We start from the raw sequence: 26,562 nt of genomic DNA, 5'->3' as shown, positions 1-26,562 counted from the left end.
TCAGGGACTCCGGACTAAGAATAATATCACACCCTCCGACAATATAATGGATTAGATCCCCGGAGCTGTCCCTTCGGCCCGGGCCCCTCCACCCCGCCCGCCCTCCCCGCCGTGTAATTTTCTCATTAATAGCTAACTCTCTCCATATTGCTCTGTTGTGACGTTAGTGGTGGTTAATTGTTATTTTATGTTTGCCAACGATTGGATTGCTTTTTATTGTCAGTGAGCCGCGTTCCAGCGAGCCGGCTTTTCACCACCGGCCCGGGTGCCGCTCATTTTCCGGCTGAGCCCACCTCCCTGTCATCCCCCTCCCCCTCCCCCTGCCTCCCCTCCTCCTCATCAGCCTATCTGTCTCTTTTTTAATCATCGCCCTAGCCTTTACTAGTTAGTACACCGTTGTAGCTGATTCAAATCGGAGTTGCAATTATGATTGACTCCGTACTGACCAGTGAGATGCGAAATAACCCTCAATTCTTATGACTGAGCAGAATAGTCGAGACAGTTTAGGACTGGGTGTTTACGACTGGTCAGTTGCAAGGAAAGGGAGCATTTTTGAGTGAAAAATGTCTAATTTTTATCTGTCTCTCAATATTAAGCTGCCGTACCCCCGACGCATTAGTTTTCACGTGTCTGAAAAGAACAAGAACAAAAGAATAGCGAAGAGTACAAAGAGTAAGTCCAAGAGTAACACAAATAAATGGAAGAAAAGCTCCGAAACTAATAGAACCTTTCTGCAAATTGACCCAAAATTTGAAGTTCCCCAGAGTCTCAAAATTTCGGGAGAAAAATTGCTCATGGAACGCGCTGCACTATCGAAAAGATGTCATTTTCATATCTGGTGCATAAATAGGTAACGCCGATTGTGTTTGATTAAAAAGGATACAGCTAGATATAAGTAACGCGAGAACTCGAATCACGTCAATTAAAATTGTTTTGAGGATGCGACTGTGTTGGCCTAATCGCCAAAGTGAAGGCGTTCCACTAGAGCAACGAGCGTAATTGACCCGTAAAGCGAAACGTGTTCTCCGGCGGAGGTTCCTCCTTTCACGACACACGAGTTCTTCGAGTCACAAACTGTTTCAACTACCAACGACTTAATGAAAGATTTGCCGGAATTGTCGAACGGGAATATTCACGGGGTGAAAATACCCTTTATTAATTAGTTGAGATGTAACGGAGGAAACGCGAGGGAGGATTAGGAGCAGAAAAGCTCCTGGCATCGCCTTGACGCCGAAACTCAAGAAAACGCATGGGGGGGGGGGGGGTCTGGGTAGATAGCGATAAGACTCAAGACAAGAAAGCTGAGAGGCGGACGAGATGGGCTCAAAGGAGCGCCGAGAAGGCGAGAGCCCGAGCGGAGTTGGGAGGCGAGAAGTTGAGAAGATAATTATCTGAGCATCTTAAAGCGAGCAAAACCGCGCCAAGGAAGCTTCAAAGTTCCCGAGCCGCGTCGCGCCGAGTTTGACGCGACGCCCGAGACGACGCCGCCGACGCCGCGCGACGCCGGGCGCACCTGCGAAACGGAGCCGAAAACCGCAGCAGCGCAGCCGCGCGGGACCGCAAGGAAACTGAAGCGCGCGCCGCCCCCGGAAAGTTGGCCCCGAGTCGCGTTGCGTCTGGGCGCCTATCTTAATGCTTAATATGTACCGGAAAATTCACCGTTTCCTATTAATCCACTTATTTAGCGATTGTTCAGGAAACTTACTCTTACAAGTTTTTGAGAGGAAATGTAAAGTTTTCCATCAGGAGATGTTTGTTGCTCCCCGGGCCGGAGTTAGCCGAGTTTTCCCTTTCCTTGCCAACCCTCGGCCTCAACCACCGCCGCCGCCCGCGCCCCTCTCTCCGCGGCGCGGCGGCGTCTTAGCATGCTTCAATGATTTGTTCTTTACACTTGGCTGATCTTTTTCATCCAGACTCAGCACAGTTTCTGCTATCCCGTCGGGACTTGGATTAGGAACGTCTTCGGAGCCTTACATGTACTCAGCCTCTCGCCTTCGCCCCCCGCTCGCTCCTCGCCGCGCCTTTTTCTCTCTATCTATCTTTCGAGTTTCTGGAACTTAATGAATTTCACATCGCGCCCGTCTCACATTGCCCCGATGATTTTCACGGTGGCGCTGAACCGCTCAGCCGATTCCAATTTCACAGCTCAACTGACCAATCTCGCCGAGGAACCCAGCGCCTTCGTTTAAATTCAGCGCCGGCTCCGGCTCCAGGCTCCACGACTGTCTGAAAATGCCTCTCACAAACTGCTTCTTTGCGGCCCAGTTAAAGTTGCTCCAACACCTCTTCGGTCCTTTTTATAAGGCGCCGCACTGGAAAAAAAAAGAACACATTGGATCTAAAGTCTAGACTCTTAAAAACATCGACAAGAAAAAGTACTCTTGATTCAATCAGAATCTAGCTTAAATCAAGAACCAAGCCTCTCAATTTAAGCGCATTTCGTTTTGATTCAAGCAAAAATCCAATTGAATCAAGAGTATTTTTTCTTGTCACTGTTTTCAAGAGTCTGGACTCTAGATCCAATGTGTTTTTTTTTTTTTCAGTGCGGCCTACATATGAAAACTCCTGCTTGGTGTTACTCTTTTTAAAGTATGTTCTAAGTTATTATAATGTTTCTTTGACAAGTAATCACATCATCTGATAATTACACCTTAAGTGCAAAGAACAAAATTAAATTATTCTAGAAAGGTATGAGCATCGATTAAGCGAGAATATAATTATGTATATACTTTTAAATAGTTATTCACATAATTTTCGAGGATGATCTTAAACCTTCAATGATTATCGTTCGTCAATCACTAACATTGAAGTTAATGTTTGTAGCAAATTCGAGCAGTATTTGGAGTAGTTATATTATTTCTCAAAGTAATTATGAATGACTTTTTCTTCATGCCTGAAATTGATTAAGGCATTTCCCCTCGTTTTGTCAGTAGTAATTTAATGTTTGAATTGACTAATGAATCGTACAAGGAGTTATTGCTGGTTCGTACTCTTAGGAAATCAACAAAACTTTCCTCATTATACCGACCACCGATAAAAGGCGAGTGAGTTAAAATTTTTCAAGAAAAAGGAAAGCTTAGCAATCATAAGGAATTAAATGCGTTGATATAAAAAAAAAAAAAAAAAAAAAAAAAAAAAAAACTTACCCTAATACTTTAAACCATGCAATTCCATCCAGCAAATAAATGGATTTATAATAAGGGAAAAATTGAGTCGGAGAAAATGGAGAGAAGAAGACTGGAGAAAGAAAAAAATAAGAAAGAGGAGTGTAATTCCGGTAAGGTAAAAACCCCGAGCAGTACCTCCTATGAGAGGAGCTTCAAAGTTATCAGAACCGAACTTTTTAAAACGGAAAGTTTGAAACTTTTGAAAGTTGTTTATTAAGTTGAAAGATAGTTATTTCAGATAATATATTTTGTTGTTGTTTTTCGTCTCAATCAATTTAACTGACTTTAAGTTTTTTCCCCAGTTTTCCACCCTTAACTTTTGTTGTTTTCCCGTACGGTTCCTCTGTACGGGCAAAACTTTTCCCCGAAGCGCCAACAAAAACTACGTGTCATTTTATTTTTCAAATATCGGCAGAATTTAAAAGTGAGGAGATCTCTAAGATTCCTGTACGCTCGTAATTAATTATTTACCACCCCTTTCCACCGAACCTATTTCACCCAAGAGGGACGAATTCTTGTGGTATTATTTCAAGTCCGAACATTTAACTTATTATTTATTTAGTTTTAAATTTATTTTTTATCACACTCGTGTTCTGCGAATGGTGTCCCTTCTTTTACAAGAAACCTTAGAAGTAGCTCCCGTTTTTAAAGAATGGTTTCTCTGTCCTTCGCTCTCTTTTTCATCCTTCCTCCCCTACTTCCCCCTCCCACCCTTTCATCCCCTTTTTTCTCTCTCGTAGATCCCCTGAAATCAACTAAATACTTGGACTGCTACAGTTACTCCTAATAGTCACTCTTACAATGAGGAAAAAACAAATTGTTCTCATTGTAAGGAGGAACTCAGGCCAAATAAGTACACGATTTTTTATCTATGAAAACCCAAAAATTCAGCGTCAAAATTTCATTTTTGAAGAGGGATAAACTTTGACATCCAATTGGTAGGAGCTTATTTCAAACATGTTTGACCAAACCATCCAAAACCATCCAACAAAATATGCTCACAAATTCTAGAAAAAAAAGAAGAAAAAACAAAAAACCCAAAACATCATTAGATTCCTGAGCATTCTACTTACGAAATGCCTATCTTTGCCTTGGGTGAGGAAAGAAATAGGGTCACGTGCCACCTCCCGTTATACCGGGATCTTGCCGCAAATTATTAAGATCGTGGAAAAACGGTGCGAACACGAAGCTTTTAAAATAAAATTCTCAGAAGTTAACATCTCTTAAATCTAAAACAATCTCATCTGAATAAAAGATGCACCCCGATAGCGTGAAACGTGCCCGGAATAGCGCCGAAGAATCACTCGATAGGCCGATTGATATTCTCGGTGAACGTGAGTCTCTCCTGGTTTTTTTCTGTTTGTCACCCTCCTTATTGGTATTTGTCGTTGCCCCAGCCGATCCACCCTATCATTAGTTTGGAAGTTCGATTGTTATTCTCGACTCAAAACAAGAGATTCATTCTTAAATAAATAATTGAATTGCAGTCGTAAATATTCAGTTGTACAAAACAGGTAGCTTTACTACGGTGACAAAAGGGAGAAAAAAATGTATAAAAAAGAAGAAGAAATGGTTTACCTCGCGCCTTTTACTTTGATACACCTAACTTTTAAAAAATTTTGCCTATAATATTTTACACGTGATTAGACGAGAGAATCAACCGAAAGCGTTTAATTCATGTAATGGGGAACAGTGTCTCTCCGTCGTAGACGAACAAGGAGAGAGAAATTCAGGACAAAGTTCGATCATACGTTTTCAATTATTATTTTAAAAATTAGTTTAAAATGAGAAAAAATGCAAAAAAAAATATTCACTGGAAAAATCAGCCTATTTCGATCACTGCGAATAATGGATGGGCAAGAAAGGTGCCTTCAAATTTCAGGGTAGGCATAAAGGATCGCATAGTGAATGATCATCTACTCGGTTTTCTTCTTATTCGTCTGTTTTCTTTCTGTGCTGATTTTCTCTCCTTTAAAAAAGTAAAAAAAGAAAATGTGTGTTTAAACACCGCAAACGAGATTTTTTGTTTTGGAGTTTCATCGTCGAATTGTAACGTCCAAATGTTGAAATGGCGCTTTTCTGTAGCTCGGCAGCGCGCCATTTTCACCTCTCTATATTTTATCATTCCTTCAAGGGAGTGGGCGACGACTGTTGTTTTATTTGCCGGCCGAGCAAAGTTGTCGTATCGATGAAGGGTCATCGTGATAAACAAAGGGAGGAACCGGCGAGTGATTCTGATGCTCTCCGAAGTTCGTCACCCGGGAGAGCTCCGGAGGGAGGGCGAAAGTTCGGGCCGGGTATTTACGTTCCATCCACGAATGTTTGTCGAACGAAAAGATTTCGGCGTTGAGAAAGCCCCTAGATTACATGCCGGAAAACATTAGGAGAGTCCTTGCCATTGTCGGGTATTTGTTCGTGAGCATACAATGGCCCGCGCAGATACCAATAAATCAACTCAAATTCCTCGGTCCCTTTATCCCTCCCGATCTTGTTTTTATCCTGTAATTTCCTCGATTTAAATATTTTCCCTTTTCCTTTCACTTGTCTGAGCGTTTCCTCTCTCAGCTTTCACGCGGGCGTCAGAATTTTAGCGATGCAACCGGAGGGCAGGCGAAGAAAATTCCTCCTTCACGATTAGTCGGTGGGCGTAAATTGCTCAGCCTTCAATTAACTTGATCGTTTCTCGGGAGCTTGAGAAAAACTTGGAGGGGAGAACCTGAAAAAAATGCTTGCGCCACAAAAAAAAGAGGAAAAAAAACTGTTAGTAAAGAAGGAAAACATGTCAAAGGCGTGAGTTTTGTAATTGCAGAGGAGCTCCGTAGGTCAGACTATGAGTTAACATCACAGCGACTTCACGAGTTTGTCTTAGGTAGTAACCGTACCTTTTTGTTCTATGATATCCCCTTTAAAATTCAACGTCTTTTCTCGGCGTCTCCTCAAAATGTAAGAATCGCACACTTTTGACCCGCAATGCGTGAAGTATCCATGCATTCTTGTAGGCGCTATCCGTTTCACACTGACCGCATTAACCGCACTGTGTTTGATGCAATGCGTGAAGTATTCGCGCAGTCTTGTAGGCGCTAATATGTGTTACATGCCGATCGCCGCGCCGAGGGCTTCTCCGTTTCATTTCAAGTCCTCGTCATCATTTCTCTCTAAGTCGCGCCGTTCCAGGCCGAATTGCATGTTTAGTCTCTCTCTTAACTCGACTTATTGAAGGTGCTGTCTCTTGTATCACCAAGAGACGACAAAATTAGAAATTAATATACTCTCAGGAAATGAGAGATTTTGTCGCCGTTTCTCGTTTTTAATTTTGTTTTTATAAATCCGATTTTTTTTTTATACCTACACTTTAAAAAATTGCAAATTTTTGCCGCCATGGGCCGCGGCCCATGTGGCCACCCCCTTAATCCGGCCCTGATAAGTAGTTAAAATTATGACACAGTTCCAAGAACCCTTTAATAGTCGATAAGGATATGAAGTGTTCCAGAGACTGGGCCCCCGGTGCCCTGAGAAGGATCCTTCCAGCCAATAATGTCATCAGAGGAGGATTGAGTGACGATAAATGTGTGTTTTACGGGGACGTGCATCATTTTGCGTCTTGAGAGACCTGTTGCGCTGAGCTCACCAGCAATATACCGGTTGACACGTATCGCGCTCACACTTGTCAACAGGGTCGTCAAGGGCTCTTCAAAAGATTCACTTCCAATCTCAAGGGGCACGCCGCTTTCCTCCTCGCCAGCCTCTCGCGGAAAGCTCCCGCAGCATTCACTTTTAATTGATCCGCTCAAAGTCTGATTGAAGCTTATCCAGTGGACGATTCGCGCTCTTTGTTCAGCTTTGAGATCAACTTTTAACCACGGAATTTGTTTTTGGCCATTCTAAAGTGTCTGAAGCGCTCCAGTTCCGAAGTAATGCTCTTTTAAGTATTATCACAGTTCGCCTTGCAATAATGCAGCAATAGTTCTATATCGCGGAATGTAGTCTAATTAATATGAGATTCTCCTAGTCACTTTCAGTAGACTTGCTCTTCTTTCCCGAAAGAGTTTACGCCCTTTTCCTAAACGCTGCCTAATATAGTCATATCCACCGGAGAAAAGAATGCATTTGAAAGCAAAAAGGGGACCACACTGGGAAAAAAACACATTGGATCTAGAGAACAGACTCTTGAAAAAATTGACAAGAAAAATGACTCTTGATTCAATCAGATTTAAGCTTAAATCAAAAGGAAATCCGCTCAAATTAAGAGGCTTGGTTCTTGATTTAAGCTTAAATCTGATTGAATCAAGAGTATTTTTTCTTGTCGATGTTTTTAAGAGTCTGGACTCTAGATCCAATGTGTTTGTTTTTTTTTTTTTTTTTTACCAGTGCATTTGAAAGCAAAAGGGGACCACGGGGAGGCTTACAGGGGGCATAAACATTGGAAATCTGTCCAGGACGAAAGCGCCGAGTCTCTCGGCGTCGCAAGAAACGGAAGCTTGCACATGGAGTGTTCTAGGCACTGGGAGCTGCGCTTCCTCGGGGAAGCCGTGAAAACTGCGAAAAGAGCCATTAGGAACATCTGATGCTAAGATTAACATTCACATCAGCTGACGCAGGGCGCCGCGGCGCGGCGCCGGGCGACGACGGAGGGGCCAAAGGTTATTCTTTTGGAGCTGGTAGCTGTGTCACTCAGCCCGCGGGTCAAACATATTAAAACACATGGTGTTACTTATTACAACTCGTAATATCTCACTTCTCACTTGGCGCGCCTCGACGCGACGTGACGACCCTCTCTCTGGATTTATTTCCCTCTAATGTGATTATTAGAGATTACTTTCTTCATTATTTTCCCTGAGAACAAAGCCCCTCCGCTCCTGCCACCCTACTCCAGCAGCCCTTCTGCGCCCCTAACACCTTCCGCGCCCGGGCTCCCCGTGCATTTGTCGGGTGCACTTCGCAGCATCCGCGCCACAACGACCACTCGCCCGAGGACCTGGTGTCAGCCGTGCGCTCACGCAAAGCCACAGCGACTGCAAGGGCAATATAAGGAGGAAATTAACGGGGAAAAGGTGTTCTTGAAAGCATCCACTGGAAAAAAAACACATTGGATTTAGAGTACAGACTCTTAAAAACATCGACAAGAAAAAATACTCTCGATTCAATCAGATTTAAGCTTAAATCAAGAACCAAGCCTCTTAATTTGAGCGGATTTCCTTTTGATTTAAGCTTAAATCGGATTGAATCAAGAGTCCTTTTTCTGGTCAATGTTTCAAGAGTCTGGACTCTAGATCCAATGTGTGTTTTTTCCAGCGTATACAATAGAACGTAACATCATCCCAAGGTATTATAAATAGAATCAAACAATTAAAATTTTCAAAAAAATCATGACCGTACAATTTCTCCCTAAAGTTTTGCTAATTCTCGCGCGTGCATTCGCTGTTAGAAGATAAATCAGTAAAACTTTCAGTTAGATATGCCCAACAGACACAGAAAGATGCAATGCCGCATATTTTACTAATTTTGTCGGCAATTTTTTTTAACAACAACGTTGAATAAAATTGCCGAAATTGAGGTTTGATTAGTACAAATTGGGCCCAAACAATATATTTTCGAGTCAAGCCAATGTATTCCGGAAAAAGTATCACAATCCCAACTATACTCTCGGCTGATTTTGGCGCTGTATAATATGAGTAGTTTTACTAGTCAAAGATACGAGCTTGCCGAAAGTGTGGTTGGATCAACCATGCCCCTAACTGGTGCAATTAATCTTACATCTGGCGCCAAAATCAGCCAAGAATATAGTTGGGATTGTGATACTTGTTTTTTAGTAATAATTTCTTGTTGCTTTAACACTACTACTTTTGAGTTGACGTTTATTGTATTAATTTAAATGCACTCTATTTTCCGTATTTTCCTCACGAAACCGCTTGGATGTATACAGTAATTTTTAGTGGCGTTCGTTAGTGCCGATGAAAAGTTGCGACTCAGTGAGTTTTCCTTTCGTGTGAGGGGTGCGAAATCGAAGCCCGGAGCCGAAAAGGGTTACAGACGTAGACATAATGTTTTCAAGACAATTTGCTTTGCACAACATTAATCACGCGCACTCGGCTCGCACACGAGGGGGTGGAATAACACATCCCACCCCTTTCCCGGCTCGGGGGAGGGAGGGAAGGGCGCGGAAGGGGTCGGTGGTGCATGTGCTGCCATGCATGGAGACCTCGATCATGAACATGAAACTGACTCCGCAGCGCGCATGCATGCATACAGCGCGCGCACGCATACATAAAATACATTAATTCACGCGTTGCTGAGTCCTGTAATCAGCTCTTACGGTTGTTGCTAGGGGGAGTAATTCGAGGCTTCGTCGCTCTCAGCTTTCTTCTGAAAAATTTTGGAGTCACTTACCAAAGCCCGGTCTGCTTACGTTCCAAAGCGGACGACAAATTTTCGAAAGGGATTATTTTTGGGGTAGTTTGCGCCCTCCAAAATTTCAGAGTTAGACTTTCGAATCAAATTGAGTCTATTTAACTATTCAATTCAATTCATATTTTATTTTTAACGCAAAATTGAGTCGGAATGATACCAGATTGTTTAACGAAAGACCCAAAATATATGTCAGTATAAAATCAATTTGACTTTACTCTTTTTATTATATAACATATTTTGTAAAAAAAAAAAGAAACAAGCAGTGAGATAGACTAATGATAATGACCAATGTGAAGTCAGGATTTTAATGAACATTAGATCGATTCGATGCAGTTTTAAGAAACGAAAACAGTAACTCGGTCCGAGACAAGTCTAATATCACACTGCCTTACTGTCTTAATTCTGTGCACCCTGTACCATCCTAGATTTTCTTCTCATTTTTGTGACAAGGGCAATGTAATCAATGTATCACATCACCTAACCCGCACAAAACCGATTTTTGTGGATTCGGCCTTTCTGAACGATGGTCTTTACGGGGAGGCTTTGTGTAAAGTATGCAATGCCAAGATGGTGCAAAGGCAATCCAATTTGGGGATCATATCGGAGGGGGTCGTGGCCATAATTTTTAATAACGACGCGGTTGCCGATCAAAAGATACAAACTCTAATTTAGAGGTTTTATCCACGCACTCGGCCACCCAATTCGGTGGCGTAGGTGTGAATACGATGAGACCACCGTTGTCAAATTCAACAGATCCGAAAAATAAATAGACACTTGGAGATAAAATGTCAACGTACGAGTAGAACTCCGTGAGGATTCCAAATTCGAATTATGATGCACGCTAGATTTGCAACTTAATGAGAACATAGGGTGCCAGTCAGCCAGTAGCTTTGACGTCATAGTTGTGCCTTAAATGAATGAAGTATTTGCAAATGTCTAGATTTTGATGAATTCCATTTATAAATGGAAACTGCTGATCAAATTGAGCTCTGGGATACCCTTGGTTTCTAAATTGAACAATTCATGGTTGATTTATTACAGGACGATCTAATTTTCTAAAATCCATGTTTTAAAATGAGAAATTCCGTTCGGTGACGTTACACAGCTGAAAATTGTTTCACTTTTAGCCGTTTTATCCTCCAATTTTACCTATCGACCGTGAAAATACTGTGAAAAAAGCTATTCAACCACGCGGAAAACATGGATTGCTGATTTAACAAACGAATTGTTTAAAAATACGTCCGGCACGTTTCAAACGTACATAATACAATAGTGGAAAGCTATTTCAACCACAGAGGTGCTGAAATTAACATTTTTTACCGTAAAATCTACATTGAAATAAGTCGGATACTTTTTTTTAACTGCAAAATTGTTAAACCAGCAATTTCACGTTTTACGATACAATTTATCATTGTTTTCCGCGCACGTTAATAGCAATAATATTTTTTCGTGCAAATTCTTTGCATTTTGTTTACATTTTTGAGTGTCATTTCTTCTGACGTCATCGGTTTCGGGAAGGCGGAAATGTCCGGCAACCCCGCGATCATATTTGAAGGGACAATTGCGAGAGTAATCTGGGGCTTCGGTGCCTTTTTCATCTCTCGAGCCCGAACGTGAGCAAGGTATATACTGCCCTATTACAATACTCTTTTTGATTAACCTCCCCCGCCCCCGCCCCGGCCCCGGCTCCCGGGCCGTATAACGAGGATTGGATTCCGGCCCTCGCCACTTTTAACTGCCCCGTCGGGCGCGGCGGCCCTTTTTCGGAGCTTTCATTGTGTCTCCGATCTGCGGTTTTTGGGTTTCGTTCCCCGTGTCCTAATCCTCTTCCCTCCGACGGAGCAATATTGGCTGACCTCTTCGATCAGACGCCAGTTTCTGCTTACACGTTGGAGATCGGTGATCCCGAGCGAAGTTCGCCTTCAATTAACCGGCTAGGCAAAAACATACCCCACGCGTTGAAATAGTTGTATTCGCATTCTGTGTAGGCGTTGACGCGTGTCACTAAAAACATTGCATGTGGCACGTTTCCAACGCCCTTTCTGTTGGCTTCAGAAGATGCTTTGATACCCAATCGGCCGAAAGCAATAATTTTGTCTTTTAAAACAATTTTACTCGATGAAAATTTAGTGTATTCCATGTGTTTAATCAAGAAAAACACGCTAAAAGAACCAAGTATAATATATCTGTCTATATTGTGACGTTTGAAATCTCCATTTATGTTTTATTCAATTTTTTTTTACAAAAAATCAATCGACAGTTCTTTTCTTATATTTCCACGATCATGTAAATGCATGAACGTTTTTGAAGTTACAAAATATAAAACGGAGTTTTTGAAACGTTACAATGTGGATGCGCACCATTGTCATTGATATCGTCACCATGCTGTGAATTGGTTATCACAATGCCCACAGATTTGACAGAAATTGCGTAATCAAATACTCCTACTCTTTGATAGAATTTATTATGAAATGTGTTGTATACTTTAAAATGTCAAAAGTAGTAGACTTTAAAGAACAATCATGACAGACAGTTTCATCCTTATTCCCGATTCATTCACGTATAGTATTGCTCTTATATGACTTTGTGATAACCTTTAAGCCATGACATGAACGATAATATACTAAGTACACTAAGTAAGTATACTATAATATACTATAATATACTTATATAACTATAATATACATGAACTATATATACTAAGCTGTGCGTCTTTTTGTTTCAGGTTCATCAATGCGAGGCGAAGGATCGTTCAACCAATGATTGACCAGTCAAACCGAGCCGGTAAGTGTCCCTCCTAACCTCAAAAGACCACTTTAATTAAAACCCTGCCGACGTCCCTCCCCCGCCCTGCCTCCTGTTGTGGCCCAGTAATTTAAAAGTAATTTACGTTATCACGGTGGCCGGCCCGTTAAAGTGGGTTTGTTTATTTTATTAAACAGGGCCGATGTGCGCGCGCGACTTTTAAACTGGCAATAAAGCACAATAAAAGCGATAAAAATAATTGAAGTCGCGATGAGGATTAGGCCGGAGGAACGGAGGCTGCGGAGGGACGGGCAGGGGGTAATTTGATTGTTACACAGACTGCAGTCCCTGAAAACTCCTTTACCTTGATCCCTTCGATGCCAGATCCCTGGATTTTCCTCGAGCTCTAATCAAGAATAGTAAGTTCATGGACCCAGTCTTGAGGACATGATACTTCGATGGTGTGATATACATAGGAACAGAGCCAACGTTTTGTGATCAATAACTTTTAATAGTCTAATTAAAAGCGTCTAATTTCTTCAGCAATTCTTTCATCCTCTAGTTTTTGGGTGATTGAGGCGTTTGGTGTTGAAAGGGTATTTTTTGGTTGCGATGTTTCAGAACCTTCAGTGCTAATTCTTATTTTAGAGAGGAAACCATAGGGCCAATTCTCTGAAATTTTACATATACAACGCTGTAAAATCATAAAGAATATAAAAGTTACAACAAATTATATGCTTCCATTATAATGGGTGAAATGTTAGCTGTGATTTTGAGACACTGTAACCAAGAAATGTCCTTTTTTCACCCAGCGCTTCAATTACAGTCTGTAGTTTTAACGTATCGCCAGATGGTGTCTCCCCTTGGCCAATGGGAACTTCTATTTAAGGAAGCAAAATCTGGATCCAAATATGCAAATTCCTTTAAAGAACTGGGGTATTCTTTCTTTAAATTTTCCTCAAAAATCACCAGTAAGGTTTAATATTAGAGAATTCTCAGATATTTTACAGAACTGAAATTAATGTAATTATTTTGCACGTTAAAATATGAAAGAAGGAGGAAAATTTGTAACGTCGCAAATCGAAGAATTCACCCTCAGGTAGTAAAGTCATTCACCCATAAGTATAAGAAAATTAAAAGATTTGGCAACGTAAGGGATGTAAGATAGTACACCGGATACAATCCCCATTGTAAACGCGGTGCGGCGTAAGAACGGGGTGTTTACGAGGCAGTAAACAGTCCCAGCAGCCCCAACGCCTCTTTTTTTTCGACCCCCCGCGGGGGCACCGCGTTCTACAACTGCGAAATTATTCGGAAGCCGAGCCGGCCGGCCGCCGCTGGGCGCCCCGGTAATTTCATTATAGACGCATTAAACAATGTCAAAATAATCTGCATAATGTCTCTTTCTCCGACCCCGATCCCGATCGCATCCCTTCTTTGATTTGTAATGTGAGCGGATATCCATCCCTAATCCGTCTTCTCGTTCTTTCCTCTTGAAACTTTCTCGTCCGTTTTGCAAAGCTCTTTTCCTCTTCGGGTTTTCTTTTCTTTTGGTGTGCATATTTTTTTAAAATCTGTTTTTTGTCGTCGTAAAATATTTTATGAGAAACGTATTAAAAGTTCGTAGATTTTTACCATCACCTTTCTTTACTTGAAGGGCCATTCGGGAAAAAGGCACATATCCATCAGGTGTTGCTGATACACGGAAAAAAATATTAAGGGTTATTCCTTAAAATTGTGGTATTGCCTAATTTTGTTTGATGATATGGGCATTCCCAATAAAGTGTGATACTAACGTTACTCAAGGTGGGGTAGTACCGCAATATTGTGGTTAGTTAGCTAATTTATTAGGGTATTACCACGATCTTAAGCTCCCTGAAAAAGTTGAATTTTAACCCTTACCTCTTTTATCCGTGAAGATCGTGAAACCTCAACTTTCTTTTACGCCAATTAAAATTCACTTAACCCCCCACAGAATATCTTGGAGAAGTACCTCAAAAAGATAGTTGAGAAAACCAGGAATCTCCAAAAAAATGTTATTTGAATTCGTTTATCTATGTTTTCCAAAGTCAATGCTCACAGGAAAGGACAGTAATTTTTTTTTTCTAGATTTTGGAACATTCTACTAATAGCATTGAAAATTCTTGTTGATGAAAAAACACCTACCCATCGTAGAATGCTCGCCTCCTCTGTCCTCTCACGTGATGTAGGAAGAAGACTTCCCGGTTCTATTTTTGTTTGCGTTTCGAGCACAAAGGCCACACACGCAATAACTTTCGACTGCAAAAAAGGTGGAACTGAGGAAGTGTTATCAAGCGCGGAGTGACGTTATCAGTTCCTTTCAACCCTCCGAGGTGAAAGATGGCTCCTTGGAGAAGTTGGTTTTCTACCGGGAAGATTTATCGCCTCCCTTGCTCCCCTTCTTGTAAATTCGGCAACCCACCCTGCTTTGTCTAATTTTGCCCATCGCTGTAATTTATTTTAATCTCTCTCGCGAAACCTTTTCGTCTGATAACGAGGAAGGTTTTAACTCTGGGGGGCACGCCACCTAACTGCCACATGGTTCAGCTTCGAAAGAGTTTTCCACCGCTCACCCCGCACTGTATTCGATACATCAAACAAGCGTTCTACTGTTCAGATTGTACCGATATCGATTGGTTTAACACGTAAACATAGCCTCAGAAGTCAGTCGAGTTATCTGTAGGAAATGGTTTTTGTGATACACTTTTTATTCTTACGTGTCCCACATGGCAAAGAATAGTGAGATTGTCAGAAATTTCCTCCTCTACAGCTTTTTAACCTAAATCCTAAAATTTTGGTTTGAGGATATGTTCTATTGTTTTAAACCAAAATATACATCGAACTTTATCGAATACAGTCCATTGTGTGTAACAGTACATAGAAAACAGATAATTTTCATCAACGAGCTTTCAGCATTCTTTCTGCCCTCTTATTCCGTTCTTCATCCAAACTGTACATCCAAATCCTTTCGCTCCATGCTATTTTCCTCCTTAGTTCGAAAAGCTCTCCTTCCCACCACCTGCCGATTTGGCCTGGGAATCCAACGTAAATTACAGTTAGTCCGTCGTGAGATAGATGAACCGTGAGTATAAGTGTTGGTCATATAAAGAGATGATGTTATTTATTTTAAGCTCTGAACCCAGTCAGGATGATCCGTCGAAGCTCCGAGCTTGAGCCGGACCGGTAATTGTTAAGTTGTGCTCCTACAGCGATGCCTATTTTCCGCACCATTTTCCACTTCACCCTGCTCTAAACGGCTCATACTTTTACACTTTTAGTTTAGATTTAGTTTCGATCATCACCAAATTTCAAACTGGTTTTATTTTCACTAATTTTTAAGGGAGTGGAGCTTTCATTTGGGTTCGTCTTTTCTATTAGAGCTCCGAAAGTTCGCTTGGCAACGGTTCGTGTGATATTTCACTCGCATTCCGCGGATCCGAGCGTGGATTCTGATGAATCATTTCTCAATCGATGGATGGACCGATTGACGAGGTGAAGTCACCGGTCAAAGATCAACATCGTGCAGAACCGGTTCTCCGATCCACCGGCGCCGATTGTCTTTCGGTTCGCTTCAGCCCCAGTCAGCCCCCCGGGGAACATGCCCCCTCAAAGCGGGGGAAGGGGGTCTTTACTCACTCTACGTTACAGATGTGAACGGCTTATTCTAGCGGGGGAGCTTTCATGACGCCGGGATTCCGTCAGCCGTGCCCGGAAGTTCGAAATCCAAATCGGCGGGACGAATTTTTGAACCGTGGAATTAGTTGGTAGGCCCATAAAATCCAGAAGATGCGTCATCAAAACATTCAAGTTAGAGAAATTAAGTAGCCCGCTGTCAATACAGTACCCTCTTGTTTCCTCAACCAGACAGTTTGTGCTTTCCTGGAAGAAGGAACGTAACTTCATTTCAAAGTTGCTAATTTGACTCAAACAATTGGTTTATCTTAATAAAATTTACCAGTCAAATTTTATGAAATTTTTTGATTTTTGCGAGAAATCGGAGGAAAAATCAGTGAAACTTGCAGTTACGAATGTTCAAGAGTTTTCTGGTAGTATGCAATTTGCGAGGGAAAATTTGGTAACATTGAAATAGAGTTACGTTCTTTCGTGAGGGAAACGAGAGACGACGAGTTACTGCAACTGATTTCCAGTCACCGTTGTTTTAACTGGAAAATGTTAGGTCTCACTCAAGAGACTCATCTTCTCGGAACAACATTTTTTCCTTCCTTTCTCATTCATGCATCCTAGCTCCAAGTTAGCAAGTGGATGAATTCCGTGGAAATTCATCCCGAGCGCGCTGTCAAAACACCGCTCGGTGTTTCTGGTCAGTTTTTGACCAAGTCTGAAAGAAAATTGAGACTAAGGCAGAAGAAGGGGCAACTGACAGATACGCAGACGGGAAAACGGACGAAGACGGGGAAACAGCTGTAGAGGAAGAGGGACAGAAAGGGACGAAAAGACTGGGGCGGAGGGGGAGAGGGGGACGAGGTATTTCTAATCTTCCCTATCTGTCGTTCGGATCCCCGAGTTGCCCCGCCAGAGCAGACTCGGTTGTGATTTATTGTGCTCTATATCGCTGGCCGAGTAGAAACCTCTGTTATCTAACTGAGCTTAATGAAAAAAGCTCTCTCTCCGTTTCCAACTTTTATTTTAATCCAAATTTATCAGCTTTTTCTCTCCGGCTTTCGCGATCGCCGCCCCCTCCGTTGTTCCCGAGTCTTAACTCTAAGTGAACTTCATTTATTTTAAAAGCCATCCTAAGTTCCGTTGTGTCAACCAGGTTTATACTTTTTACTTCTCTATTTTTATTTATTTTTATTTATCCATCATCCCTCCCTGGAGTCGCCGTTTTCTCCTCCACTTGGTCCGTTTTATTCGCATTAATTTATTCATCCCCCGGTCTGATTGTTGTCTGAGTATCCTTGAATTCCGTGTTGTGTCTAGGATCAATTAAAAAACGCTTCTTGAAGTTTTTCAGGTATTTTACCTGAATTCTAATAATATTATCGTCCGAAGAAGGAATCAAAGCAATTTTTCCCCGATTTTTCCACCAGATAAACGTCGTTGAATCTTTCGTACAAAACTGGTCCGAGCGAAATTGAGTGAACCAATGAAAGTTTTTTAGATGTGTTACCTGAATTCTAATAATTGTTGTCTTAAGAAGGAATCGAAACAAGTTTTCCCTGACTTTTCACCAGATAAACGACGTAGGATCTTCCGTATTAAATCGGCCGGAACAGAATCGAGTGAACCAAAGAAAATTGTCTTAAAAATTCTTTCGAATTTTATGCACGCGTGTGTAAAATTCTATCCGTAATGGGAACCCTATTTTGATGAAAATATTTTTCACAAAATACGTTTAATTTACTCTACACTCAATTACTCACACCGATTCTCCAAGTTTCATCCAAAGCTTCAAGAAACTTTATTTTAACATACGCGAGAACGGTCTCATTCGCAAGGTATGGATTTTCGCTATTCTCTATTTAATTTTCATTCCAAAATCGGAGATTTTCCCGCTGTACGAAAATTCTACAAGTGGATACATCTCATGGCCGTCGAAATAAAACGCGGAAAGAATTAGAATACCCCGATGCATCCATTTATCACGAAGTTCCATCATGCGAGTTGAAGTAGAACTCGAGGGAGAGAATAACTAGCGGGCGAAGTTTCGCGGGCTGCGGTCAGTAGGTTTGCAGGCGGGGTGAAAAGGCCAGCAGAACGGATCAGCTCCATTCAACGGGCGAGAAGGAAGGAAGGGGGCAATAAAGCATGTAGCGAGCAGACCTCGTTTAGACGGGAGCTTAAAGCTCGAATATTGGACGGCAGAAAAGAGAGGGGCGCCCGCTGCGCCCTCTCGAGTGGTGAAACCGGCAACCGTAGCACGGTTGCCCCTCGGTCCGGATCCCACCGCGGAGGGACTCGGGAATCCCTTCATTTTTTGGACATTTTGCAAGGGTGAACCGGAACTATTTTGCTGGCCATTCGCTCGGCAGATGAGCCGTGAAGCTATATGTGTGGTTTTTATCTCGGCGGCCCTTTTCGCCCGTCTCCCGGCTCGCCCTGCAACCCCCGCTCGCCCCGTCCGGAAATGTATTTCCTTGATCCTTTCTGTCGATTTAAGTCTGATTTCTTTATCGTGCTTGTCCCGGGATCCCGCACCCACTCTCATCCCTTCCGTTTCTTGGCCCCGCTCAAGTTGTTTATCGACGCCGCTGCCAAACTTTTATTGGCTCCGCCAATCCCGAATTCCTGCACCGCGGATGATTGGAGAGTAGGTTCGAAGAAGGTACTTTACAGATGCGATCCACGGTGATCCCTCTTAAATTTAGCTTTACCCGGCGCAGTAGAAAGTCTAATATGTAGCTCGGAAAGATGAGATGCGAAACACCTATCGATGATTCATTGATGATTGTTCAATGAAACTAGGGGGCACGCCCGCACGCCCTCTGATCGCTCCGCGCTCCAACCCCCTAAAACGCTTCGCGTTATGCGTTACGCTTTATTTTTTTGATTTTATGTAATACAATATGATATGACGTTATTTCTTCGAAAATTATATCAAAGCATCATTTTGTACGATGTACGCTCTACATACCGAGATCTCAATGAACTTTATAATATGCAATGCAAGAAAAAGTGAGATGTAGGTACTCCAAATTGATAGCTCTCAAGAGGGTGATCAAATCTTATTTGGTCTTGATATAAGAGCTGTTGAAACTGTTGAAGTTTTAAGTAACGTACTAAATGCTGCATTACTATACCTCTTTTTTTATGAAATTTGATGCCTATATTTAGGAGTTTGAACGTGGCTGTAAGTGCATTTAAAGAACATGTCTAATTTAAAACTGATTTTTTAATTAATTTTTTGTACTTCAATTTCTGTTACAGTATTTTCACCGCATGCAGGCCCAAGCGGAGCGTACAGTCCGGACGCAGCTATGGGTTACATGATGGACGGAAGCGCCCAAATGATGGCCGCTCACAGGGCGCCAGGAGACCCGCCTTTCCACGGCGAATACCACTACCCGGCTCAATACTATGGTCATCATCTGTAGATCAATCCGTATTCGGTGAGAATATTTACCATTGTCGTACTTGTAGCGCCGTTCCTTTAAAATCAAACTGTAACTCCACTAAAATTGTAGTCGATTTGATGATCAGGACACTTTAGCTGAAAGTGAGGAAAAATGAGATCACTGGAAAAAAAACACATTGGATCTAGAGTCCAGACTCTTGAAAACATTGACAAGAAAAAGGACTCTTGATTCAATCAGATTTAAGCTTAAATCAAAAGGAAATCCGCTCAAATTAAGAGGCTTGGTTCTTGCTTTAAGCTTACATCTGATTGAATCAAGAGTATTTTTTCTTGTCGATGTTTTTAAGAGTCTGGACTCTAGGTACAAAGTGTTTTTTTTTCCAGTGATGATCATACCATAGCTCAAAGCGGTTTCTGCAATGCCTGTCACAAAAAAAAAGACATGAATATTTCCAAATGATAGCCTTTTTGGAGTAGTTGAATGCTGAAAGTTGGAGGACGTTGCCGAAGTTTACCGGCCTGTTGCTAGCGGCTTGATTTGCCAGCCCAGGTACAGCTATATAGCTATATCTTTCTGTCGGATCTAAAATATGTGTTCGGCACACTGCTCCATAGCGAACAAACTCGGAAAGAAAAGTGTCAGGAGTTATCACCCACCTAATTTCTACAACTACTGTTTTAGCTTGTGAAGTCTGAAGTCTGCTGATAAAGATCGAACTTTCCGCTACCCGGAGAAAATTTGCGCACTGCGTATGGTTGTGTGTTTTTATACTCTAACCTCAAATTGAATCCCTCTTATCTTTTTATCTTTACTAATTAGTTTTTTCGTTTTTTTCTGTCCGCAGGATATTCTGATAAGAACCAACGATTTGGAAATACCTCACAACGGTGCTCCTAATATGGGTGATACGTTAACATTTTAACGCCATTGTCAAGAGAAAGAAGAATCAATGCGGTCGCGCTGCGTTGACAACGTTATGGGACTAATTTTATCACTCGTAATGATCAAGCCTGTACCATGTATCTCGACTCTCAGTTCGTTCCAATACTTTGAAATGAATACGTTTTCAACTACCTACATTCACATTCATGCACATAAGTGACTGTCACTCTTTTTGCTAGTTTAAATAGGTATCTGCATACCGCAAAATTGTGGTGTAGATCAAAAGTAACGTCTTCTTTGCAATTTTCAGTGTAAAAATTTTAAGAATCAGTTATTGCTGGTTTGGAAAAAAGGTTGTGTTACTTCGAAATCTGATAGGATTGATTTCTTCACTTTTTTATATTTTTCAAGTCCTTCTGTGTAAGAAACGGTACCAATTATTGCCCTATACGTTTTATCACTTGTTTTTCCCCCCGTGTTGTAATTACAAACATGTTTTCTGTACCTTTTAACAGTTTATCAATTAAATATGAATAATATCAATATATCTCTTCGCAAAATGACTCTTGGAAGCCAGCGGGCGTAACTGATAATTGTGCATTTGATGGTGGCAAAATATATGATAAACGATAAAAAAAGGATTAAAATCTACTTAAGATGAAAAATCATACTGGAAGACGCAAATATTGGTCAATTTTTTGACAATTCCAACCTTTTTGTTACAATTATTTGGAAAAGAAAAAAGAAAATATTTTTGTCAAAACAATACGCTTTAATTTGTCTCCTAATACTTTTCAATTTTGGTGCAACACAATTGCAACTTAAATCTTTTTACCGAAAAAATCTTTAAACAATGCTAATACATATGTAATTCCATCCAAAGTAAAGATACTAGATTGAATTTTGATGTTACAATTCTAACGATTGATTTTTAAATTCGCCCTGAAGCACGTTAAACTTTATACATTACGCCCCTATTGTGTGTTTTCATATATTTTTAAAATAATGCAAGGTATTAACCTTAACCGGTGAGTTAACAGTATTTGGAGCAGCTCCTATGACATTACCTTTAGAGGGAAGGGGGCTTTCATACAGACCATGTAACGCCTTTGAATCTATTTTCAAAGTTATCTTAACCTATTATCTCACATTATTTACAATCTTACAATACAGTTAGATTTTGTTGAACTATTTTGTGTGGTGGAATCTCTTTTGGTATTATTGAGGTTAATTCTCGGCGAATTGAATCATCCACTGTAATTTTAGTCTACCAATGATTTTCAAGATATTGTCTTAAGACTCAGAAACATTGAATGAGCTTACAAATGTATACGAATTATATGTAAAATTATTTCTAAGAATTCTTTCAGCTAATTTAGCCAAAAAATAATATGATACGAATAAAAAGTATACGGTACCTCCAGTGAAAAGCTACATAGCAGTAGCTCAAAATATGAGGCTTTCATAGTCCTATGTTTAGGGTAAGAAAACGACTGATGTTGTGGTAGGAATGCCTGACAAATACTACACATAAGCAGCTAGTATATTTTTGCAAGGTACATTGAAAATGGGGACTCCTTTTTTTATTTCTTACACTTGTGTCTATCAAGTCATTGTATCATTATTTAAGTTTCAGGAGTGACTAAATAATTATTTTTGTACGCCACAGAACTTTTTCGGACTAAAAAATGTTGAATCTGAATGTATTTCAAATTTCATAAGTAGGAAGCCACTTTTTATGTTGATAGAACACTGGACGCCAGCTCACTGAGACAATGTCAGCTGTGTCAAAATGTGGGTTTTAATGGAAGAAATCTTTTGTAATCATTTGTGATCAGTTTATTTTTGTTCAAAATTGTTACCTGGAATATCGGGATCATGAATGTAGTGTCACTATTTCGATGGAATGGAGACACTTGCGCCTGAAGTCTTCCTTGACAACATTCTGAATTCTTCCTATTAACAATTCGAAACAGTTATAGGAGCTCCATAAAAAAAATCATTCTACACATTTATCTCGCAACATGAGGTAACCTTGCTTATACTTTAAGTTGTTAAAATAATGTTTTGATTGGTTCATGCGGTTTGGGAAATCAGTAGCATCATCAAAAATGCGAAATATGAAAATTGCCTCGTCTCTACACAATTTCCTTCTTCTATTTCGTAGAATGTTAATAGAAAACCTCATTTACAATTGCTTTGTCTCCAGTCGACACCTGTAATAAGTACTCATTATTGGAAGTCATACATACAGCAAAATAAATAAATTTACCCATAGATTTAACATGTCTATAATAGAAACGTGGCAAGCACATATAGTATCACTAGCAGCCTTCCATAAATTCTCAATTTATATCGATATTTTTCATAAACAAGTGTAAAATTGAGTAATTGAACTGAGGAGTTAGGACAAGAGCAATTTCAACATAGATTTCTGATCGAGGAATTCGTAGAATTACGTGTGACATTTTATGCACGTATAACACTTGTAGGGGTCAATTTTTTTTTAACGGAATTGGCTTGTATCACTCTAAAGTTACTGATAGCTGTCCCTTTCAAACTGAAGGACCAATCAAAAATCGATGTATCCCCTTTAAGCTGGAAATATTAAAATCCTCTTCGCTGCAACGCATTATAAAAGATAACTTCGATTTGATGCCGTCCACTTATAGCTCCAAACGATGCATGATACAATTATTTGACCTTATTATTTTAGAGCTCAAAATCTTCAAGACTACAAGAGTTTCAGTGATTTGTTGAAGGACCAAAAAGAAAGGAAATAAATGAATGAACAAAGCCCAGCAATTTGAAAATGACCAGGGTCCACTGGAAAGGGAGACAGTCATATTATAATGTAAGAAATACCCAATCAATGAAAATGAGTATACCTTTAAATTTCTGTTCTTTCAAAGTTTAATATATTGAAGACGATCTCCTCCCTAGGATTTTTTTAGTGATATTAGATTGTATATTTTTGTAAATGACGATGTATAAAGAAAATTGAAAATAAAAATGCAAATGTATAATCTACACCGTGAGTGAGTAGACCGTTTTGTTTTCGAATTCAACCGGTACACGTTGCGTCTATTTGATCTCTGACATTATCAATTTATATACTTATCTTATACATTGTACTTGCAGCACGTGTCTCTTTTGAATTCTCTCAAAGGTGACCTCTCTCGAGAAAGACTTATTAGCAAGCTTATAGAATAGGAAGTGGAAGATCATTAGACGAAGAGTGGAATAAAGCTTTAGAGGAGAAATCATCTACTTATGTTCTTCTTTGAATCTTACCTCACACTTCTGCTTCAAGTGACAATTCTATTATTGCGAATATACACTTACACACCGCACATTTCGTGCAAAATCCAAAAATTCACAAAGAGTATCTCTTTCTAATATTCTTCTCGTTCGTTTTATCCGTGAAGCGGAACCGAAGTGCTTAGAAAGAGAGGAAAGTGAATCGGGAATTTCTTGGTTCCTCCTAACCTTTTGTTTTCGAGATAAAACTTAAGAGTAATGTCTAGCTACAACTTGTGAACTTGATATTAAAAAAAGGAAAAATTTGAAATTTCATGACGTCAAAATTATGTGACCATACGTTATTTATAGCGAGTATTTTTCACGCCGTAATATTATTGCCGTGACTTGAGATTTGATGCAAGACTTAGGACCAACATAATGTAGGTTTAGAATGTAATGAAGTTATTCAGTTGACCAACCTCTGGTCTTTTTTATATCCATTACTACCTATTATTTGTGGTTATTATTTTTCCATTTCAGATGGCTGAGTGCTAAAAGAATTAGTTAAGTTTAAGCTTTTTGTCGTGCAGATTTCTCTGAAGTTCTATCCTTGATTCGGAATTATTTTTCCCCCTTTGTTTTCGTATTTTTGAAATGTTTGAGAGCATCCACGCAGTATGGATAAAATCTGTCACAATTTTAAGGAAAGTGAAAAAGTAAAATATGACAAAAAATAATGGGAGTCACCTTTGTACTAGTAATCTATAAGCTTGCGAACGAGGGAAAAAATCTACCAATATCTGTAATAATGTGTATTTTGCCCCTACCTTTTTTTTCGTTTCTCACCCTCTTTTTTGTAAAATAAACTGACAGCTCGTTTCCCCGTGAAATGTCCATAATTTGTTTTGTATTCTTTTGTAAAAGACTTTTTGAGGAAATAATATTTATAATTTTATTAAATAAATTATTTTCATGTCTGTAAATATACCGATAGTAATTATTTAATTTAAATAGATAATTGTATTGTCCTTTCTTTGTTGTTGTTTTTATTATTATTTATTCTTTTTATTCTTTTTTGCATAAAAAAGGAAACATTGACTAGGGGAATAAGAAATTGAGTTTACTATTTGTTTTCTGTGGTAGGTATTTTGTAATATTTTCTAAAATGCGTGTTTCAGATAATTAGAATCAATACTATGAGATATTACGATAAGTATTACGATAATTGTTGTAGGTAACAAGTTTTTGTGTATAGTGTACGTTAATCATGGTAAATATCAGTCATTATGTAAAATAACTACTACAAAAGTTTTGTTATTTCAAATAAAACTGTGAAGTATACGTATTAAAAATAAAAAATTCAACTTTTTAATAATGTCTCTTTGTTTTTTATGTATCCAAAGTAACCATTTCCTGATCACGAGTCAATTGAAATTATACATTCATTCCCATTTTTTATCCTCCTCTACCTATTTAAGAATTTTGAGGCAAGTGATAAGAAACGCAAGTTTGGAAGATAGGAAAAAAGAAGAAAAAAAAGACACACATGTGAGTCGCAGTCCAAATGTATGAAATGTAACGATATCAGGTAAAACTTTCGACCAATGATCCAAAACATTCGTTCAACAAACTATTTGATATACTATTGGATATGGACTATTCTAGAAAAGTTTGTATTTACTCTTTGTCGTCTTTAACTAGGAAGATTCAAATGCCATCGAAGTCTTTGAACTATGAATGTATAAAAAAAGATATGCGCTGATAGTATGGTGAACCATAACATAATGCTTGAGACTTAAGATACAGGATTAAAGTCTCCAGTCTTACAAACGAACACCAATCTATAAGATAACCCCCCCCCCCCCCCTACTTTCTTTGCGATCCAGTCTTTTTTGCAATTTTTGCATTTAGTGCAATCGGACGCATTTTAACAAATTAAATCCATCTTCATCTGGAGTATAGAAAAAATACGTACATACAATAATGTAGACTTATGACGTATGAACCGAGTTTAACAGAAACTCACCAAGTTGCACCAAAGTTTGAAACTTTTCTTTCATAAAAATCAATGTTAATGACGAATTTTAACGAATTTCTTCACGTTAAAAATATTTTTTCTCGACTTAGAATTTTTGAAAAGAGAAAATTTACAACTGGATGAATTTGCAACTACTTCTAGCTCAATTTTTTCGCAAGTACGACCTGGTAAGTTTCTACTGAACTCTGCTAATTGTTAGGTAGGGAGTACAATGAATTTGGGTAAGAATAAAAGCTCCATTATCGCACCAAGAAACATGAACAGTACCTATAAACTGCTTTTGAACTGAAGCGATAATGAGTGGTTTTTCACTATTTGCTTATCTTAATATTTTACCGAAGAAGTAGGATGTTTTTCAATGGCTAAAGTAAGCCACTTTCTCATCCTCACGCACAGCGAATTTCTCATTGAATTAATCAAAAACAAAACTTAAAAATTTATTATGCCTTACAATTTTTAAGTTTTGTAAGTAAAATTATTTCTAATCATCCGTTTTTCGCCCGTATGGCCGTATGGCTAGAATCAATTTAAGATTTTTCTTCAGTGAAACGAACCACTGAGACTTTTGGTCCTCATAAGAAAATGAAAGTTAAAATCGTCGTACAGTTGTTCATCTCAAATTTGAGACGGAAAATTAAACAGTACGAAAAAGTATTCATATTGTTGAGTATGTAGCGCGCATTTGCTTCAGCTTAAGAAAAAGGGGAGAAGGAGAGACATTTTTGTGAAACAAACTTTTCGCGCTCAGTTTTAAGCAGATCAGATCATCCGAGATCGCTGCATTTAGAAACTTTGAAAATAATATCAAAAAGAAAGTATTAGAATATAAACTGAATTGCCACTCTAGTTTCTTTTAAAGGGCACAATTTGATGGGACGAGGAAACCTTTGAGCGGCTTTAAATCTTCGACTGTGCCTGTAAACCTCTCCAAAAAATTATTTTTCAAAAAATCATTATTTCAAGGTGTAATAAGTTCCAACTGTAGATTATTTTCAAGAATATTTTAAGAAAACATTTTGCT

At 39.6% G+C, this 26,562-nt stretch overlaps 2 protein-coding genes across 6 annotated transcripts in view; both read left to right on the top strand.

Annotated features, from left to right (window-relative positions):
* Positions 1 to 24,878, top strand: part of hth (Meis homeobox homothorax) — a 386,117-nt gene extending 361,239 nt beyond the window's left edge. For all 5 annotated transcript variants that reach the window (XM_072301815.1, XM_072301818.1, XM_019061762.2 and 2 more), the window contains 3 exons: positions 12,301 to 12,359; positions 19,230 to 19,411; positions 20,223 to 24,878. In XM_072301815.1, the coding sequence (XP_072157916.1) occupies positions 12,301 to 12,359; positions 19,230 to 19,396 (226 nt within the window). In that variant the 3' untranslated portion in view covers positions 19,397 to 19,411; positions 20,223 to 24,878. The remainder of the gene's footprint in view (positions 1 to 12,300; positions 12,360 to 19,229; positions 19,412 to 20,222) is intronic.
* The window catches only part of Fntb (Farnesyl transferase beta subunit), a 167,901-nt gene that overhangs the window by 74,455 nt on the left and 66,884 nt on the right, over positions 1 to 26,562 (top strand). The window lies entirely within an intron of this gene.

The sequence above is a fragment of the Bemisia tabaci genome, chromosome 6, assembly GCF_918797505.1.
Source record: "Bemisia tabaci chromosome 6, PGI_BMITA_v3".
NCBI lineage: Eukaryota > Metazoa > Arthropoda > Insecta > Hemiptera > Aleyrodidae > Bemisia > Bemisia tabaci.
This window is presented reverse-complemented; position numbering and strand designations above follow the sequence as displayed.